The sequence below is a fragment of the Anomaloglossus baeobatrachus genome, unplaced genomic scaffold (genome assembly GCF_048569485.1).
Source record: "Anomaloglossus baeobatrachus isolate aAnoBae1 unplaced genomic scaffold, aAnoBae1.hap1 Scaffold_120, whole genome shotgun sequence".
Taxonomy (NCBI): domain Eukaryota; kingdom Metazoa; phylum Chordata; class Amphibia; order Anura; family Aromobatidae; genus Anomaloglossus; species Anomaloglossus baeobatrachus.
The window spans coordinates 352,882-374,736 of NW_027441890.1; the positions used below are offsets into that span (position 1 = coordinate 352,882).

The window sequence follows — 21,855 nt, forward strand, 5'->3', positions numbered from 1 at the left end:
TCCGTGGCGACAGAGCCACTAACCTCTGTAAGGAGGAAGGCCGCTTGTCCCAACAGCGGAGAATGTCCAGCTGCAAAGGACGCAGATGGAACTGGGCAAAGGGAACCGCCTCCATGGAAGCCACCATTTGACCCAGCACCTGCATCAGGCGCCTGAGGAAATAACGGCGGGGCCTCAGGAGAGAGCGCACCGCTAGCCGGAGAGACTGCTGTTTGATTAAAGGCAACTTCACAAGTGCCGGCAAAGTCCCGAACTGCATCCATAGGTACGTGAGACTCTGGGTCGGAGTCAGAGTGGATTTGTGAAGATTGACAATCCACCCGAATTGGGCTAGGGTGGCGAGAGTGAGCGAAACACTCCGCTGACAGTCTGCGCTGGATGGACCCTTGACCAGAAGGTCGTCCAGGGAAAGGGGAACTGCTAACCCCTGGGAGGTGCAGGACCGCAATCACAGCCGCCATGACCTTGGTGAATACCCGAGGGGCCGTGGCTAACCCGAAGGGGAGAGCCACGAATTGGAAATGATCCTCTATCGCAAAACGTAACCAACGCTGATGTGACACTGCGATTGGCACATGTAGATAGGCATCTCTGATGTCGATGGACGCCAGGAACTCCCCTTGGGTCATAGAGGCAATGACTGATCGCAGGGACTCCATGCGAAAATGCCGCACCCGAACATGCTTGTTGAGAAGCTTGAGATCCACGATGGGCCGGAAGGTACCGTCCTTTTTTGGAACTAGGAAGAGATTTGAGTGAAAACCTCTGAACCGTTCCTGAGCGGGAACTGGGACAATCACTCCGTTTGCCTGCAAGGACGCCACAGGCTGCGAGAAGGCGGCGGCCTTGGAGCAGGGGGGAGTTGAGAGAAAAAAATCTGTTTGGAGGGCTGGAAGAGAATTCTATCCTGTAGCCGTGAGATATGTCGTCTCTCACCCATGATGTCTCTCACTTGCTTTAACCAAGCGTCGCCAAAGTGGAAGAGCCTGCCACCGACTAAGGACGTGGCTGGAGCGGGCAGAGAGTCATGAGGAAGCTGCCTTAGTGGCAGAACCTCCTGCGGTCTTCTGCGGACGCGCTTTTGGGCGCCAGTTGGATTTCTGGTCCTTAGCTGAGTTAGCGGATAAGGCGGAGGGCTTAGAGGATGACCAGTTGGAGGTACGAAAGGAACGAAACCTCGATTGATTCCTACCCTGGGCAGGTTTCCTGGTCTTGGTTCGTGGCATGGAAGTACTCTTCCCGCCAGTAGCTTCTTTAATGATTTCGTCCAGCTGTTCACCAAACAGCCGTGAACCAGCAAAAGGGAGCCCAGCAAGAAACTTCTTGGAAAAAGCATCTGCCTTCCACTCTCGAAGCCACAAAATCCTGCGGATAACAAGAGAATTAGCTGAAGCCACCGCAGTGCGGTGAGCAGCCTCTAGCATGGCAGACATGGCATAAGATGAAAAAGCTGAAGCCTGAGCAGTTAAGGTAACCATCTCAGGCATAGATTCCTTGGTGAGGGAATGCATCTCCTCGAGAGAAGCAGAGATGGCTTTGAGAGCCCACACTGCTGCAAAAGTCGGGGAAAACGCGGCCCCCGCAGCTTCATACACAGATTTGGCCAGAAGGTCAATCTGACGGTCAGTGGAATCCTTAAGTGAGGTGCCGTCAGCCACCGACACAACGGTCCAGGCTGAGAGCCTAGACACCGGGGGGGGGGGGGGTCTACCTTTGGGGAGTGAGACCACTCCTTGACCACCTCAGGTGGAAATGGAAACCGGTCATCAGAACCACGCTTTGGAAAGAGTTTGTCAGGGCAGGCCCTGGGTTTGGTCACAGCGGTCTGAAAACTGGAGTGGTTAAAGAACACACTCTTCACTCTCTTAGGCGAGGTAAACTGATGTTTTTCTGCCAAAGAGAGTTGCTCCTCTGACACTGGCGGATTGAGATCCAGCACAGAATTAATAGAAGCAATCAAATCACTAAGGTCCGAGTCACCCTCAGAGAAATCGATGGGATACATAGCCTCCGAGCCCCCAGTGAGGGCATCCTCCTCATCTTGAGAGTCAGCTCTTGAGACAGAGCCGTGGGATGGGGAGGGGGAGGAAACCCTGCGCCTTCTCTTAGGAGGATGGGGTCTGGGATCAGATGATGAATCCTCCGTGAGCGCTGATGGACGGAGGTCAGAGGATAGGAGTCCTCTGTCAAGAGTATTAGAGGCACCCTGTGAGGGGGGCTGATGCATATTCATCAAAGTCCTGGACAAAAGTCCCATGGACTCAGCAAATGACTGGGATATGGACCTAGAAAAGGACTCTACCCAGGCCGGGGGTTCAGTCACAGGTGCAGCAGCAGCAGCAGCCTGAGAGACCACTGGGGGTGAGACTCCAGGCTGTGGCACCGCCAAGTTAGAGCAACCATCACAGTGTGGATAAATGCTCGGCTCAGGCAGCAGGAGCTTACATGCAGTATAAAGCTTTGGAGCCTTGCTCCTTGTGTGAGACATGCTGCTGGAGTGGGGGCTTTGCAGAGAATATACAGGGAGAATATACAGAGGTCCACAACCGGAGACCGGCTGTGGCTTACCAGACCGCTGAGCGCGGTGTTGTGTGCCCTCCAGATCCCGAAGCCCGGTCCCCCAGTCGCAGCACCTCAGCAGAGATGCAGAATGCAGGATGTCCCAGAGCAGAGTGAACTCTGCCTGAGAAGAGGGCATTCCTATAAAAGAGCGGGAACTGGAGGGCTATAGAGACCTGCAGGGAAGGAGGGACGCCCCAGCAGTGAGGAGTGTCCCTCCCCTGTGTAGAACGGCCGCCGGGAGGAGCCGAACCTGTCCCTCTGCACGAGGACATGCGAGGGCAGGAAAATGAAACTAGGCCTCCGGCGAAGCCGGGGCCTAAATTTAATCGGCGAGGCCGACAAGCAGGCACCATCGGCGCGGTTCTCTGGCAAAAGCTGGAGAACCCGCCGGAAAAGTTAAAAACAATCACATACAGCATACTCTCCCCATACAATAAAGAACCGGGACCCCCAACATAAACGTCTCAGGTACTTAGCTGCTGAGACGCAGGGCCATGTCCCTGGGGATGAGTGCTCCGGTCCAACAGAATCCTCAAGGGGCTGTGGATGGAGACCGGACTCCTGCCAGGCATGGAGACCGTGCTGGCTCCCACTTCAAGCCAGAGCCCAGAAGGGATGGTGAAGGAGCGCGGCATGTAAGGCTTCAGCCTTGTAAATCAACCTTAACAACACCGCCGACACAGTGGGGTGAGAAGGGACATGCCGGGAGTCCAGACGTGGACCCGCTTTTCTTCAAACTCTTTCCAAAAGTCAAACAAATCAGATGAGAATGCATGTGTGGATGTATGCCTCCTGACACAAAGCAATAAACTGGCTAGGACTGGCTACCAGGGGGTGTATAAGCTCAGAGGGAGGAGCTACACTTTTAAGTGTAGTACTTTGTGTGTCCTCCGGAGGCAGAAGCTAAACACCCATGGTCTGGCTCTCCCAAAGGAACGATAAAGAAAAAGCGGTGTGCTGCGATTTTTTTTCTCAGTCCGATTTGGACTGAGAAAAAAAAAAAAAAAAATATAGCAAATGCAAGCTGAATCATGTGTCTAACATGTGTCCGATTCCAATGCGAGTTTTTCTCGCATTGCTCTACTGCGAGAAACTCGCAAGTGAGAAGTAGCCCTAAAAGTGACAAGAGTCATCTGCTCCCTTGCAGACACCACCCACCTGCAGACAATGCAATACACCAAATTGTGTTTAGTGTCACACAGGAGGCACACACAAGTCTAAGGCCCAGACCCGTTTCTTTTATTTGTTTCAAACTTTTTTCTTTTTTCCTCTTCCTAGGACAGCCAGTACAACAAACAAACCCTTCAGCGGGGCGTACTGCAAAGGCAAACCGGCTGGTACTCATACCACTCCCTAAGATGAGCCAGTCCAGCAACCTGAGACCTTTCACTGTAACGTATCACACTGGCAGACCAACATGCGAAGACCGATTAGTAAGGCATTCTGCACAAAACAACCAGACAGAAGTCTTACCACTTCTTAAGACGAGTCAGACCAGCAGAGAACCCTCGGCACAGCATATTGCATGGGCGAACCAGATGGTGCCCATGCCACTCTAAGTGGGGTTCATCTGGCAGCCAAAGACCTTTCAGTGTGGTGTATCACACAGGAAAGCCATACGGTACTCCAATAGCAAGACCACTCAGCATATGGTGCATTATACTAACGGACTAAGGAGTTTCTCTAATCACCAGTTGGAGTTAAAGGGAACCTGTCACCTAAAATATGCGTTCTGACCTATCAGCAGACGCATGTGTGCCCTAATTACACCTCCCTACACATCCCTGTGTTATAAAATTGTATAATATGAAAAATAATAAACATTTTATTGCCTTCATATTTCCTATGTAAATTGCAGGGAATATGGTCACAGGGGCGGCGCCTTGCCCTGCATACTTTCCGTGGAATAATGCCCCTGTGGGCGTGATACCATGGAGTCACATGAGAGATGTCCCCATTGCTCATTCTATCCTGCGCGCATTGCACCAGGCTTAGTTTCCGGGTGTTCACGCGCCGGCTTCAGACGCGCACTACGCATGCGCAGTGCGCATCTGAAACTGACAAGGAGAATCCGGAAGATAAGCCTGCCGCAATAGTAAGTATAAACGTGCGCAGGATAGAATGAGCGACGGAGACGTCGCTCATGTGACTCCGTGGTATCACACCCACAGGGGCGTGATACCACGGAAAGTATGCAGGGCAAGGCGCCCGCCCCTGTGACCATATTCCCTGCTATTTACATAGGAAATATGAAGGTAATAAAATGTTTATTACTTGCATATTATACAATTTTATAACAGGGATGGGTAGGGAGGTGTAATTATGGCACACATGCGTCTGCTGATAGGTCAGAACGCATATTTTAGGTGAGAGGTTCCCTTTAATAATACAGTAGAGACCTCTGTCCAGGTAACCTTGTTCCAACTTTTATTGCTGGCAGAGAATAATTCCCATCTGGATTCTCATCTGACCTTAGCATGGGCCATTTCTCCAATAGAGTAATATAGTAGACTGCCACACTCAAGCCACCCATATTACCTTACAGTTGATGAATGCTGATGTGAAAAGCCCCCTTAGTCACTCTAATGTTCTTTTAGTCATTTTATTTCTATCTTTTCCACATTTCAGGCACCAGGATAGGTGTTCTGGCTGTATTGTTAGGTCATCTGAAAGAGGGCTACGTGGTGACCAGTCTATGGGGTACCTCTTTTGGTTGATGCCCAGATTATCTACCTTCATGGATGCAGCACCTCTTTTTTTTTTTAGGCCCGACTGACAGACACATTGATTTCCTGACAAAATATCCCCATTGGGGTGGTTGGCTAGGGTCTTTTGTTCTGCCCTTACCCTCAGTTTCAAAGGCGGTCTCATAGAGTCCTGGCAGTCTGAGCCAGGGAATACTAGATCGCGTTCTCCATCTTCTCATTTCAATTGGTGTGTTTTCTTCCCAGACAGGTCATTCTCATTTGGGACCTAAAGCATGTCTTCTAGATGGGTCTTGACTCATTTTGCCAAGTATCTATTTGGTGATGGTTGTGTCCCTTAACACCTACCTCTTTCCATGATTTCTCTTGCAGTTTTTTCAGCTCCTCCATTGTTGGGAGGTTTACATTTATTGTGGTGTAGGACAGCACATTATGGTAAAAGCTTCTCCTACTGCTTTTTCACTACCCTGTATAGAACAGCGCCTGCAGGGGAGGAGGCGGCTTTTGTAATTCTTAGTGTCAGCCTCCATACACTCATGGCTTGTGTGTCCCCAAATGAAGGCTACGAAAAATAACATTTACATTTAGGGTGAGCATCCAGATACTCTTCATTAAAAGTAAATACTTGTTGACCCTTCGTTTAAAGGATTATTCCCATCGCCAAGAACCTATTCCAATATTTAATATTATTAGCAAATACCTCTAATTAGAAATATAGTTTAGTTCTCTTGATTAGCTTTGTCACTTACCTCATTGTCTAGGGCATTCCAGGACCTTAGGTATCCATGGCTACGACCACGCATACAGTCATAACCATGGATACCTAAGGCCTTGCAATGCCCTGAACAAGAGATAAGTGACAGTGAATCAGAAGAACTATACTACATTTCTATTTGGAGGTATTTGCCAAACCAACTCCACAACTACCACTACAACATTTTGGGATAGGATCTTGGAGATGGTAATACACCTTTAAGGTCTACAACAGGGCTCTGCCACCTTTAGCAGTCCAGCATTTGTGAAACTACAACTCCCTACATGTTGTGTGTTCTAGTTTCATAGCAGCTGGACTGCCAAAGGTTGCTGATCCCTGGATGTAGGACATATTTTGCATTCCAAAAACAGCAATTTAGTATCACAGGTGTCCCGGCACTACCATTATGCCTGCTTTTACTTACGGTGGAGTTGCACTGCGAGACCGAGATCTCCGTTTTCTTCCAGGTGAAAATGATTGTGACCTAGATCGAGACCTTGAGCGACTTTGGGATGACCTAGACCGACTTCTGCTCCTAAAAATTGAACACACATAATAGATGACGAAGCACTAAAAACAAAAATCATGGGCATATTGAAACAATTTCCAATTGCCGAATGGGACTTGCATGCCTAACCTTGATCTGGATCTGGAATAAGACCGGGATCTGGATTGAGATCTGGAACGAGACCTGGAGTATGAGCGAGAGGACTTTGAAGATTGGGAATTGGAACGTGAAGAAGATCCACCACGACTTTTTGATCGACTGTTGGATCTTGATTGCCTAGACAGAAGAAGAGTAACTTTGTTAATGCATGCCATAAAAATACACCTATTTAAAAGTTAGTTCTGTACAGGCAAGCCATATTTATAAAACACATTTTAGTGAGCAAAAAAAAAAAAAAAAAATTAGCTAAAAAGAGCTTGTGCCTTAAAGAGTCTATAAACATGTAGACCTAGTGGTTTCAGATCTCCTTCACCATACATGTTTATTGATCAAGCAAAAGGTTCCAAGAAGCAGTAGCCCAATCATTGCATTCACACTCTTCACAGTTGCCTCCCCCCGTGACTTCTCCATGACTGAACCAATTCGAATGTACAAATGACGGACTATTGTTGGTGCTATTCAATAAGTACAGACTCAGTTTCCACAGCATTAGTACTGTGGAATCAGCCCAGGCATGGAGCACTGAGGGCACAGAGTTATCTCAGGGAAGAGCCCAGAGTTAAAGGGAATCTTTCACCAGGTTTTTTGCTACCTCCTCTAAGAGCAGCATTATATAGGAAGAGAGACCCGGATTACAACATTGTATCATTTAGTTTACTGGGTGCAACAGTTGTGACACAAACATAGTTCTTACATGTAGCAGTGCTCAGATGATTAACTGCGCACACCACAGCTTTCTATGTACATTGTCTATTGACCGTGAGCAGCTTATCAGAGAAGGGAGTGGTTGACCTACCAGTGAGGTGAGCTGTAGGCTGGGCAGTGTAAGGCTATGTTCACACAGTGCATCTTTTATTTCAATTTCTAGGTCACACAGATGCACCTAAATGCATTTATTTCCTTCCCCCAGCAGCGTTTATGAGATTTCTATTTTACTGTCTACACTGGGCATCTTTTGTTGGCTGCATCTTGGCTGCGTTTTTGAAGATGAGGCATGTCAATTCTTTTTGCATTTTTCCATTGTTTTTGAGCCCTTCCAGTCAATAGATTTGACTTAAAGGCAAAGAAATGAAACCATGGAGGTCCATAAATTAAGTTATGGGTAATAATGGGAAATGACAAAAAAAAAATTATCGAACATGATTACTGAAATTTGTCTTTGTTGGTGGTGACCACTTCAACACAAACACCTCCTGTATGGAGAAATCTAGTCGCATGCATTGCTCAGGTGTGATTTTTTTTTTTTTTTTTAAACTCGTTTTATTGAAGGTTAAGTAAATCATTACAATAAAAGACAAATCAGCAATTTGTACAATAAAAATATGTGTAAATTGGTTAATAGCTAGATTAATAATGCATCAACAATCAGGTCAACATCTATTGCTTTCAGCATGGCATTAGTACAGTAGATATTTCAAAGGTGTCAGCTCGCGAGCCATATCCAACCTGGGGCAAAAAGCCCATATTGACAAGGAATGTACAACCCAGGTGTCAGGGACCACGTCACATTACTGATACGGAGTTTCATGGATTACATATTTCTCCTCTCCCATCACTGGAGCAATATCGAGTATTACTGCGATAGTAATGACTGTAGGTTATCGTCAGTGAACCGGGTGATCCTCCGGTCAAGGGCGAACCCAACCATCTACCCCATATTTTGTCAAATTTATGTAAAGAACCTCTCGTCTTATATACAAATTGTTCTAACGGAATTATAGCATTTACCAATGCAATCCAAGAGGCTCGAGTTGGGGGATGAGTGCTCATCCAATTTAGTATAATGCCCTTCCGGGCCAAAAACAGGACCTTTTTTATTAATAGATTCTCATCTTGGGACCAGGAGTGTACATCCACCACCCCGAATAAACACAGGATTGGGCTCATAGCAACCGCTTTTTGAAGTATGGTGGAAAGAGTCGCTACAACCTCACCCCAATAGGAGAGAATGACCCGGCAATCCCATATCATGTGCCAGAAATCAGCACAGTCTCTCCCGCATCTCGGACAACCCACCCTCACCAAATTATTCATCTTTTTCATCTTTTTCAGTCTCTGGGGAGTGATATAACTCTGGTGTATTATATATAATTGGATCAGTCTATTATTAATTGCGGGAGAGACCAACGTGTGGGATTCGACAATGTCATCCCACACTACATCATCAATTTTAGAGATCCTGGCACTCCACTTCTCCCGGACAGAAAGAGGACTGTTCATGGTTTTGGCCCGAATGAGGGAGGAGTATAGTTTGGAAATAAGACCGCCAGGGCCCTGCGATCTAATAATTCCAATGACTGGGAAGGAAGAGAATCTAGCTCCACGACCAGAGAACTGAGCCCGAAAGGCGTGCCTGATCTGGAGATACTGAAACCCATGAGATTCCGTCAGATCGAATTCCGCACGCAGTTGCGCGAAAGGGCAGAGTTCACCATCACGGACAATTGAACCCAGGGAGACTATTCCACGATTCCTCCATTCACCAAACCCCGGCAACCCACAAAAGTGTGGAAGGTCCAGGTTATCCCATAAGGGGGTCTCAATTGGTATGTCATGAAATCCGAATATGGCTTTAGCCTCTTTCCAGATCCCGGCCCCTAGTTTGTGTATCGGGAGGACACGGCCCTCAGGGGCTCTCTTGTGATCTGTCAATAGTGGCCATAGGAGAGCCACACCCGTGAATTCTGCCAAGAGTCCCTCCGGAGAACCCCTCACCCCAGGAAGTGTCCATTGACCCAGATATTTCAATTATCCGGCCAGGTAATATATATAAAGATCAGGAAGGGCCATACCCCCCAGGTCTTTGGGTCTCTGTAATTTGGCCAATTGGATTTTCGATCTGGAGGCACCCCAGACAAAGGTGATCATTAAGGATTCCAGGGTCCGAAAGAAGGAGCAGGGGATCTGCACAAATACATGCTGGGTAATATAAAGACACTTTGGTTGCACTATCATTTTAAGGAGGTTAATCCTTCCCGCCACTGAGAGCGGGAGCTGGCTCAATCTATTAAATTTCTCCCCGATGTGTGATAACAGGGGGGTAATATTTCTTGCTATCATCTCCGAAGGGCTTCCTGCCAGTATAATCCCAAGGTATTTAAAGTGATCCACTACTGGAACCCTACATATGTGGGTGTTCGCCATTTCCTCTCTGTCCCGAGACAGAAAGAGGAGGTACGACTTTGACCAGTTTATTGACAGACCCGAGAACTCCCCGAATCGGTCAATTAGTTCCACAGCTCTAGGAATGGAGGAGTCCGGATCAGATGCAAACAATAAGTCGTCTGCATACAGAGACAAGCGTTCATCTCCCTTACGGTGCCTCACTCCTCGGTAAATTGGGTCCGCCCGAATGCGCACCGCCAACGGTTCCATGGCCAGGACGAACAGGAGAGGGGATAGGGGACATCCCTGTCTGGTTCCCCTACCCAAAGGAAAAGTTTCCGCCACCCACCTGAATGTTAGCAGATGGTGCTTTATATATAATCTCAATCCATCTAATGAATTCGTTGTCGAAACCAATGCCCGCAGCACCTCCAGCAGGTATGGCCACTCTATAGAGTCAAAGGCCTTGGCCGCATCCAGTGAGACCGGAGCCCAATCCTCCTCTAACTTGGTGCCCATCTGTAAGACCACCTGCGCCCTCCTCAGGTTATCAGAGGTACTCCTACCCGGAATGAATCCAGACTGGTCTTCATGTATTATGGAGGAGATTACTTTGTTAAGTCTAGTTGCTAGTATTTTGGTAAGAATTTTATAGTCAGAGTTCAACAAAGAGATCGGTCTGTACGAGCCACAATCCAATGGGTCCTTATCTGGTTTCAACAGCAGAACGATGGTTGCCTCATAGAAAGAAAGAGTCAGGCAACCGTCCCCTGCGGAACGAAGCCTCAACCGTTTCCAGGAGGGCTGGAGCCAGCCCCCCCTGATATTTGTCAAATATTTCAATCGGGAGTCCGTCCGGGCCGGACGCCCTACCCCTATTAAGGGCCCCCATCGCCTCTACCATCTCCTCCATACTAATGGGCTCATCCAAGGCCGATCTCTGGGCCGAAGTCAATCTGGGAAACTCCAGATCTCGTAAATAACCAGCGATCTCCTCCCTTGACACTGTCAGTCTGGATTCATATAGGTTCCTATAGAAGTCCAAGAACACCTCCAGAATGCCATTGACAGAAGTGACTGGTTCGCCGCTAGGGTCTCTAATCTTAAGGACTGCAGTTGAACTATTGGATTGGTGCACCAAGAACGCTAGTAAACTACTAGATTGGTTCCCTTGCTCAAAATAAATCTGGTTCGTGAAGAAGACATGTCTCTTAGCCTTATCTTGCAAGTACAAAAGATATTTCTTCCCAGCCTGTAGCCATTGACATCTGTTTTCCTCAGAAGGGTCCGAGGTAAATCTATGTTCTAGCGCTCTATTTTGAGTGGCCAATTCCTCCTCCTCTCTGGACGCCTGTTTCTTGAGATAGAAGATAGAGGAGTGACAACATCCCCTCAAATACGCCTTAAGTGCATCCCAATAGGCCGAGTGATTCTCTTCCACGGAGTTCGTCTCAGTATATGCCCTGATTTGATCAGGAATCCTATCGTTGGTTCCGAAGAGTGAAAGTCACCAAGGGTTAATCTTCCGTGATAGTTTACGTGATTTACATCCCTCCCATTTAATGCCTACAAATACCGGGGAGTGATCCGATACTGATCTGGGCAAGTGACATACCGATTGTATATGGGCACAGACTCTTTCGTTTCCACAGATGTAGTCAATTCGAGATAGAGAATTTTTCCCGGGAGTTTAACATGTATATTCTCTCAGTACTGTGTTATAAAACCGCCACATGTCGCACCATCCCACCTTCTGTAGGAATGCACTCAGTCTAGTTTGTATCGTAGGGGAGATCGGGACCTGTCAGGTGCTGAATCCATCCAGTCCTGGGTTATTAATCAAGTTAAAGTCCCCCATGCAGAGCACCAAAGCTTGTGGGAATTGTGAGGCAAACTTAGCCGCCTCATACAGTATCGAGATTCCCGTCGCAGGGGGGATGTCTATGGCTAGGATCACTATCATTACCCCATCGATATGAGCCTGGATAAACACATACCTCCCATCATTATCCTTTATAATCTTACCCGGGTCCCAACGCAGTGTTTTGTGGATTAGCACTGATACTCACCTAGAATATGAGGAATGAACAGAATCAGCTGACCATTGAACCCAAGGCTTCTGAAGCACTTTAGTGGTCTCCAACAATAAATGGGTCTCTTGTAAACATACAATCTGAGCTTTGGATCTTTTGATATGTGCGAATACTGCCGCCCTCTTCCTGGGTGTGCCCAGTCCCCGAACATTCCATGTCATCAAGCTTAAAGCCATTGAAAGATACCACTTGCTAGATTGAATGGAAAATGTCAAAAACTTAACCTACAGTAGAACTTGGGTAAACGTACCCTTAAATACAAACAAATCGGCTGCACTCACGCAGCCGACAAGAACTGGTCCAGTAGTGTGACCAGGAGAGATTTTCCCTAGCAACGACTAGGGTGAACCAACGTGGCTAGATGGTGTACTTGGTACGGGGATGTCCTCAAACAAGGACTTAAGCGTGTCCTGCAGTCCAATAACTAATTTTGTTAATTACCCTGCTACATAGCCTTTAACATGCATAAATAAAAGGACCAAGAATAGAGGGGTATAGAAATAAGGGAGAGAAGAAGGGGGGAGAAGGAGAGAGGGGGAGAGGGGGAGAGGGGGAGAGGGGGAGAGGGGGAGAGGGGGAGAGGGGGAGAGGGGGAGAGGGGGAGAGGGGGAGAGGGGGAGAGGGGGAGAGGGGGAGAGGGGGAGAGGGGGAGAGGGGGAGAGGGGGAGAGGGGGAGAGGGGGAGAGGGGGAGAGGGGGAGAGGGGGAGAGGGGGAGAGGGGGAGAGGGGGAGAGGGGGAGAGGGGGAGAGGGGGAGAGGGGGAGAGAGGGAGAGAGGGAGAGAGGGAGAGAGGGAGAGAGGGAGAGAGGGAGAGAGGGAGAGAGGGAGAAGAAAAAAAAAAGGGGGGGGAGGAGGAGGAGGAGGAGGAGGAGGGGGAAGGGAAAATATAGAAATGTGAGGAAGGAAAAGAGGTAGGAGAGGGAGAACATGGGAGGAAACTGGGGGGGGGGGGAGAGGGGGAGGGAGGGGGTGAAGGGGGAAACTGGAGAGAAGAGCAAGGGGGAGACCTAAAGAGGGGAGGGGGGATGAGGGGACAAGGGGGGGTAAGGGGGGGGGGGAAGAGGTGGGATGAGGGGTTAAGCAAAAGGGGGGAGGGGGAGAGAAGGGATGGAAGTGTGAAGGAAATGAGAGGAATATTTGCAGGTAGCCTTAGGTTATAAGATACTATGATACATGGTAACCTAAGAGACTTAAGCTCTAAGCTAGCTCTAAAATAGAAATCAACATTATGAACTTAAGTGCGTTGCCAAATGTTGCGAACCCAAAATAGAGTCCCGTATTGGATCGAGAGATACAGGATGGCCTGAGTTCGCTTGAAAGTGTTCTTGGTGCCGCAACAGCGGTCTGGCCCAAGTCCCGCCTGACTTTGCCTCGGTCCGGTCCCATAAGCGACGCACCTGCGACCGAGTAATCTGGAGCTCAAGCTGAACTTAGCAGTGATCGCAGGGCACGTCACATCCAAAGACGCGACCTCCAGCTAACCAGACGCGAGGGGGCCGACCAGGAAACCGGCTCAATGGAAGGCCAATAATGATCGCACCCAGTAGCTCACATGCTTCCGGAGGGCTACAAGCGCACCAGCTTCTCAGCGATCTGGAACCAGGAGATCAGGGAACGGGCGCAACAGCGATCCCGAGCCCCGCTCCACTCACATGACAGAAGAGGAGGCGAAAACAAAAATATTTCGCGCCTTCAGTAACAAGGGACGCCGAATACCAGCAGTGGAGGATCATAAAGCGATCGCAACAGCGATTTCAGCCACGACGTCCCAGGAATTAGAATCGCATTACCGACCTCACTTCGGAGAAGAAGAAATAAGTGGGTAGAAACCGCGACGCCAGCACAACAACGACCTTCCGGACATCGCCCGTAACTGCAGCGCATCAGCGTTTCCCTTTCAGTGAGTTGATCCAGTCATCCACTTCCGCAGGAAAGGTGAAGAACAGGGAGCGCTCTTGATGAACCACTCTGAGACGAGCTGGGAAGATCATGGAGTAGGCAATTTGGTGTTCTCTAAGGCGTTTTTTCACTTGGATGAAGGATGCCCTTGTTTTCTGGAGAGACGCAGAGAAGTCAGGGAAGATCAATATGGAAGCGTTGTTATGTGAGATCAGGCCCTTGCGTCTCACCGCACCAAGGATCGCGTCTCTATCCCTGCTGCTCAACAGTCGGGCCAGGAGGCGTCTGGGCTGCGCTCCTGGAGGAGGAGGTCTGGCCGGCACCCGGTGGGCTCTTTCTATGGCGAAGGCCGCTGCCAACGTCGCATCAGGGAAAGTTTCGGAGAGCCATGTTTCCATGAACTTACAAGGGTCGCTCCCTTCTGTTCTCTCCGGCATCCCTAGGATTCTTAAATTGTTGCGACGCAGGCGATTTTCCAGACCATCAGCCCTCTGTGCCCAGTTGTTTGCCGCGCTTTCCAAAAAGGATAGTCTGCCCGGCGTCGCTCTTGCGTTGTCCTCCAGCGTGGAGATCCGCTGCTCCGTCTCCTTTACCCGCTCTCTTAGATTTTGCAAATCCAGCCTGAGGAGACCCACATCGATCTTAACCTCCTCAATTTTACCCGTCAGCGACACTTTTGAATCCTGGATCGCTGCAAGTAATTGCGTAGTGACTTGCTGCAAGGTCAGCTCCTGCGATCCCTTGGATCCGGCCTCCATGTCCTCCTCCTCCTCACTGGCTTCCCGCTCTGCCTGTTTACCGGCGCCATCTTGCTGGGAGTCTCGGGCAAATTTCTTCAGCTTCTCAGCTGCCGCAGCACTGCGACCTCTACTCATATTACCAGTCAGAATGACACCACAGGTAATCCGGAGGTGTATTTAGGCACCAATTTCGGCAGGATTAATAGGATATATCAGCGTTGGACTGCGGAGCTGCTCTCAAATGCGACCGCTCATGCTGCCTGCTGGCCACGCCCCCCCGCTCAGGTGTGATTTTAGCACATTCTTCCACACAAAAAATGTCCACCTTCGTTTCATCTTCATCATTCTCGTAGATGGCAACAGATTCTTAGTAAGAATGTCTCCATACATTTGTCCATTCATCCTTCCTTCAATTATATAATGTTTGCCAGTGCCATATGCTGAAAAACACACCATGATGTTCCCACCTCCAAACTTCACTGTTTGTATGGTGACTTTCAGGTGATATGCAGTGCCTTTTGGCCAAAAACCATGGTGTGTATTATGGAATCCAAAAGAGTAAAATTTTATTCTCACCTGACGAGACTTTTTCTCACAGTATTTCACAGGCTTATCTACAATAAAAGGTATCACTCCTAAAATAGGTTTGTAGTTTTTGGGGCATAAGTATTTCCCAGGCTTATCTAAATCTTTGTTCAGCAAACTTTAAATGCTCTTAAACATGCTTTTTGTTCAGCAGTGGGGTCTTGCGTGGTGAGCATGTAAAGGTCATGGAGGTTGAGTATATTACTTATTGTTTTCTTTGAAACAATTGTACCTGCCGATTACAGGTCTCTCTGTAACTCTACAGGTGGTTCTGAGCTTTTGGACAACTCTTCTGATAATTCTTTTCACTCCTGTCTGAAATCTTGCAGGGACCACCTGATCGTGGCCGGTTTATGATGAAATTATGTTCTTTGCACTACAAAATTATGGCCCCAACAGTGATCACTGGAACATTCAGAATATTACTCTGTTACTAATGCCATTAGTATGTTTTGCAACAATAAAGTTGCAAAGGTCTTAAAAATAATGGTTTTATCCGTCAGAGGTGTCTTGTGTGTCTCCTTGGGAATGAGACACCCTTTTTATAGGTCATCAGTTGAATCAGCTGATATTCACCAAGTGGCAGGATTGTCTTCTAAATAATAATTTATTTCAGTTGCTGTCATACCTTTCAATGGCTTTTTGCACATCTTCAGGTGTTCAAAGGTTGTTTTTTTTTTTTGCTTAAATATTACACAATTTATAGACATCTATGGTTTGATTTCTTTTCCTGTGTGGATTGGATGGTTTGTTATCGACATCTGGTGAGAAATTCATGTCAATAGCACCTTTAGAACTACACTTAGAAAAATGGTAACGTGCTTAATATATATTTTACCCACTGAATATGCAAACACACATACAAATAAATAATAATTATATAATAGAAAGAGCCATTTAGATCAGGGACCTTTTAAAGAAATTCTAGCCATTTTCATTCTTTAATTTATTTGTAGCATAGACTATTAAAAAATAATGCAGATGTTTTTGTGAAAGCATTGTGTATACCACTTTGATTAAGGTGCCATGCTCGAATTGTCTATTATATTGATTACTCCTTACAGTGGGAGATAAGGGTGGAGTTGGGAGAGGAGAAGCCCGAGAGCTACCAGGTGGAATTAGATAGGTGATGATGATATACGCCAGTATCTGTGTACACATTAGCACAGGTACTGGACTGGCTGTCAGACTGGAGATCATTTGACCTGATGTGGGCATCACACGAAACGATCTATCGTGCGATCGCACCCGCCCCCGTCGTTTGTGCGTCACGGGCAAGTCGTTAAACCGCCGTCACACGTACTTACCTGCTGAGCGACGTCGCTGTGGGCAGCGAACATACTCTTCCTGAAGGGGGAGGGACGTTCGGCATCACAGCGACGTCACACAGCGGCCGGCCAATAGAAGCGGAGGGGCAGAGATGAGCGGGACGTAAACATCCCGCCCACCTCATTCCTTCCGGATAGCCGACGGGACGCAGGTAAGCTGTGTTAATCGCTCCCGGGGTGTCACACGGAGCGGTGTGTGCTGCCACGGGTACGATGAACAACCGGCGCACAGAAAAATAAACGACTTTTTAAAAATGAGCGACGTGTCAACGATACACAATTTGCGAACGTTCTGTGTCGCTCATAGGTGTCCCACGGGACAAAGTCGTAAACTATGCCGGATGTGCGTCACGAAAACCGTGACTCCGACGACATATAGCGCGATAGATCGTCTCGTGTAACACCCACATAAGAACCTAGGATGTATAGGTGTAAATGAGGTGGGATGAAAAATTAAAATGCAAAAATATATATGGTTGACAAAAAAAAAAATATAATGAAGTAGCTCTCTAGCAATATATAGTTAAAGAGCTACATCAAAATAGGAACAGGTTACATCTGAAAAGTCTGGTACATAAACTCTGTGAGGGGGAGAGTCCTGTCACTATTAGCAGATTTGATTCTTCCTATGGACTTGTAACTAGTGTTTTTGTAAGCATCACTGTTAGGGTGAACTGAATTGGTTCCTACACATTATGGAAAGGTGTATTAATTGTTGAAAACATATCTAAAAGTTTGTACATACCTGCTCCTTTTGTCCTGGCCTTTCCTCCGACGAGCTCTCATTTTTGCTCTGAAGAACTCATAAAGCCCATTCTGCTCCCATCCTTCACTGGAGAACGATAAGATGACAAATGGGTTGGGGATGAGGTTTAAGTATTTGGCACATATTGCTCAGAGCTAATAGTGTTTACAATACATTTTTCACCCCCTAGTTTTCAGTTGGAATCTCGATTTCTAGAACAGGGATTCACACTAAACAGCTGTAGTCCTCAAGAATGCATGCAAGGTGCTGCAGACCATATCAGTTAGTTGCATCCCAAATATTAGCAGCTATAGAAAAGCTGCATGTGACCAAAAGAAACAGGTCAATTCCTGGCCAAACCTCTTCAGAGGAGTTTTATTTTTATTTCTTTGATGGTTGCATGGCATAAAGGGAACCTGTCACCAGATTTGGGGCCTATAAGCTGCGGCCACCACCAGTGTGCTCTTATATACAGCATGTTAGAGTGCTGTATATAAGAGCCCAGGCCACTGTGTAGAACGTAAAAATCCCTTTATAATACTCACCTAAGGGGCGATACGGTGCAGACTGGTCGATTTGGGTGTCTCAGTTTTCCAGTACCGGCGCCTCCTCTTTTAGCCATCTTTGTCCTCCTTCTGAAACCGAGGTGCATCATGCGTCCAACGTCATCCATACTAGCAGGCATTGAGGTCCTGCGCAGGCGCACTTTGATTTGCCCTGTCACTACAATATTTTGATCTGCCCTGCAGAGGGCAAATCAAAGTGCGCCTGCGCAGGACCTCAATGCCGGCTAGTGTGGATGACGTTGGACGCATGATGCACCCCGGTTTCAGAAGGAGGACAAAGATGGCTAAAAGAGGAGGCGCCGGTACCGGAGACACCCAAATCGACCAGTCTGCACCGTATCGCCCCTTAGGTGAGTATTATAAAGTGATTTTTACTTTACTACATAGCGGCTTGGGCTCTTATATACAGTATTCTAGAATCTATATCTATATATATAATTGCCTTAGTCTGTCTGTCTGTCTGTGTCTGTCTGTCATGCTCCAAAATTGTGTCCTTACGGTGACACAAAGCTGATTGGCCGCTGGGCTCGCCATGGCCCCGCCCCCCCACACAGATTGGCCACTCGCCCAGGCTGCGCCCCCACACGGATTGGCCAGCCGCTCGCCCAGGCTCCGCCCCCCCACAGATTGGCCTCTCGCCCCGGCACCCTGCAGGCATTGGCAATTCGGCCACGCCCCCCTCACGCAATGCACGCTAGCTCTGGCCCCGCCCCCCCTCCCCCCCGCGCATTCCCCGAACTGACACGGCTGTCACGGAGGTGAGTACTGTACTCCCCCCGCGCATTCCCCGAACTGACACGGCTGTCACGGAGGTGAGTACTGTACAACACCCCCCGTCCCTCGCTCGCACGGGAGTGGTGTGGATACGTTAGTAACCATGCTAGCATGGTTACAAGCGCATCAAGGTCCTGCAGCGGCGGAAGATCCACACGCACACACACACACACACACATCAGATCACACTCACTCTCACACACCTCACCCACACACACACCTCACCCACACACACACCTCACACACACACACACCTCACCCACACACACACCTCACCCACACACACACCTCACACACACACACACCTCACACACACACACACCTCACACACACACACACCTCACACACACACACACCTCACACACACACACACCTCACACACACACACACCTCACACACACACACACCTCACACACACACACACCTCACACACACACACACCTCACACACACACACACCTCACACACACACACACCTCACACACACACACACCTCACACACACACACACCTCACACACACACACACCTCACACACACACACACCTCACACACACACACACCTCACACACACACACACCTCACACACACACACACCTCACACACACACACCTCACACACACACACCTCACACACACACACACCTCACACACACACACACCTCACACACACCACACACCTCACACACACCTCACACCTCACACACACCTCACACCTCACACCTCACACACACCTCACACACACCTCACACCTCACACACACCTCACACCTCACACACACCTCACACCTCACACCTCACACACACCTCACACACACCTCACACCTCACACACACCTCACACCTCACACACACCTCACACACACACACACCTCACACACACACACACCTCACACACACACACACCTCACACACACACACACCTCACACACACACACACCTCACACACACACACACACCTCACACACACACACACACCTCACACACACACACACCTCACACACACACACACCTCACACACACACACACACCTCACACACACACACACACCTCACACACACACACACCTCACACACCTCACACACACACACACCTCACACACACACACACACCTCACACACACACACACCTCACACACACACACACCTCACACACACACACACCTCACACACACACACACCTCACACACACACACACCTCACACACACACACACCTCACACACACACACACCTCACACACACACACACCTCACACACACACACACCTCACACACACACACACACCTCACACACACACACACACCTCACACACACACACACCTCACACACACACACACCTCACACACACACACACACCTCACACACACACACACCTCACACACACACACACACCTCACACACACACACCTCACACACACACACCTCACACACACACACCTCACACACACACACCTCACACACACACACCTCACACACACACACCTCACACACACACACCTCACACACACACACCTCACACACACACACCTCACACACACACACCTCACACACACACACCTCACACACACACACCTCACACACACACACCTCACACACACACACCTCACACACACACACCTCACACACACACACCTCACACACACACACCTCACACACACCCCTCACACACACCCCTCACACACACCCCTCACACACACCCCTCACACACACACCTCACACACACACCTCACATCGCATCCACACACTCACAGCATCCGGCAATATCGCTTGCTTCTCGGCCTCGATACTGTGCTGTTGTGACCTTCCAGGACCTGACGGAGGATCACATGGCCAGAAGCATGTGGTATCTCCGGATGTTGTGAATGTGAGCGCGTATGTGCGATATCGTCAGTGTCTGTGTGTGTGAGTGTATGCGATCGGGTGTGTGTGAGTGTATGCGATCGGGTGTGTGTGAGTGTATGCGATCGGGTGTGTGTAAGTATGCGATCGGGTGTGTGAGTGTCGGCAGAGAAGCACGGAGTGCTGGAGGAGGCTGGGAGCAGAGAGGCTGATCTTGGGGAAGGCTGGGAGGGGGAGGCTGATGCTGGGGGAGACTGGGAGGGGAAGACTGATGCTGAAGGAGGCTGGGAGGGCGAGGCTGGGAGGAAGGAGGCTGGGAGGAGAGAGGCTGATCCTGGGGAAGGCTGGGAAGGGGAGGCTGATGCTGAGGGAGGCTGGAAGGAGAGAGGCTGATGCTGCGGGAGGCTGGAAGGAGAGAGGCTGAGGCTGGGAGGAGAGAGGCTGATGCTGGGGAAGGCTGATGCTGAGGGAGGCTGGGAGGGGAAAGCTGATGCTGGGGAAGGCTGGGAGGACGGAGGCTGGGAGGAGAGAGGCTGATCCTGGGGAAGGCTGGGAGAGGGAGGCTGATGCTGGGGGAGGCTGATGCTGGGGGAGGCTGGGAGGAGAGAGGCTGATGCTGGGGGAGGCTGGGAGGAGAGAGGCTGATGCTGGGGAACGCTGGGAGGAGAGAGGCTGATGCTGGGGAACGCTGGGAGGAGAGGCTGATGCTGGGAGGAGAAAGGCTGATGCTGGGATGAGAGAGGCTGATGCTGGGAGGAGAGAGGCTGATGCTGGGAGGAGAGAGGCTGATGCTGGGAGGAGAGAGGCTGATGCTGGGAGGAGAGAGGCTGATGCTGGGGGAGGCTGGGAGGGGGAGGCTGATGCTGGGGGAGGCTGGGACGAGGGAGGCTGATGCTTGGGGAGGCTGATGCTGGGGGAGGTTGGAAGGAGAGAGGCTGATGCTGGTGGAGGCTGATGCTTGGGGAGGCTGATGCTGGGGGAGACTGGGAGGGGAAGGCTGATGCTGAGGGAGGTTGGGAGGAAGGAGGCTGGGAGGAAGGAGGCTGGGAGGAGAGGCTGATCCTGGGGAAGGCTGGGAAGGGGAGGCTGATGCTGAGGGAGGCTGGAAGGAGAGAGGCTGATGCTGGGGGAGGCTGGAAGGAGAGAGAGGCTGATGCTGGGGGAGGCTGGAAGGAGAGAGAGGCTGAGGCTGGGAGGAGAGAGGCTGATGCTGGGGAAGGCTGATGCTGAGGGAGGCTGGGAGGGGAAAGCTGATGATGGGGAAGGCTGGGAGGACGGAGGCTGGGAGGAGAGAGGCTGATCCTGGGGAAGGCTGGGAGAGGGAGGCTGATGCTGGGGGAGGCTGGAAGGAGAGAGGCTGATGCTGGGGGAGGCTGGAAGAAGAGAGGCTGATGCTGGGGGAGGCTGATGCTGGGGGAGGCTGGGAGGAGAGAGGCTGATGCTGGGGGAGGCTGGGAGGAGAGAGGCTGATGCTGGGGAACGCTGGGAGGAGAGAGGCT

At 49.6% G+C, this 21,855-nt stretch overlaps 1 protein-coding gene across 3 annotated transcripts in view; it reads right to left on the reverse strand.

Moving 5' to 3' along the window:
* The window catches only part of LOC142260526 (calcium homeostasis endoplasmic reticulum protein-like), a 175,498-nt gene that overhangs the window by 47,624 nt on the left and 106,019 nt on the right, over positions 1 to 21,855 (reverse strand). For all 3 annotated transcript variants that reach the window (XM_075331976.1, XM_075331974.1, XM_075331975.1), the window contains exons 13-15: positions 17,184 to 17,270; positions 6,659 to 6,805; positions 6,446 to 6,556 (exon numbers count right to left, since the gene is read on the reverse strand). In XM_075331976.1, coding sequence (XP_075188091.1) covers positions 6,446 to 6,556; positions 6,659 to 6,805; positions 17,184 to 17,270 — 345 coding nt within the window. The remainder of the gene's footprint in view (positions 1 to 6,445; positions 6,557 to 6,658; positions 6,806 to 17,183; positions 17,271 to 21,855) is intronic.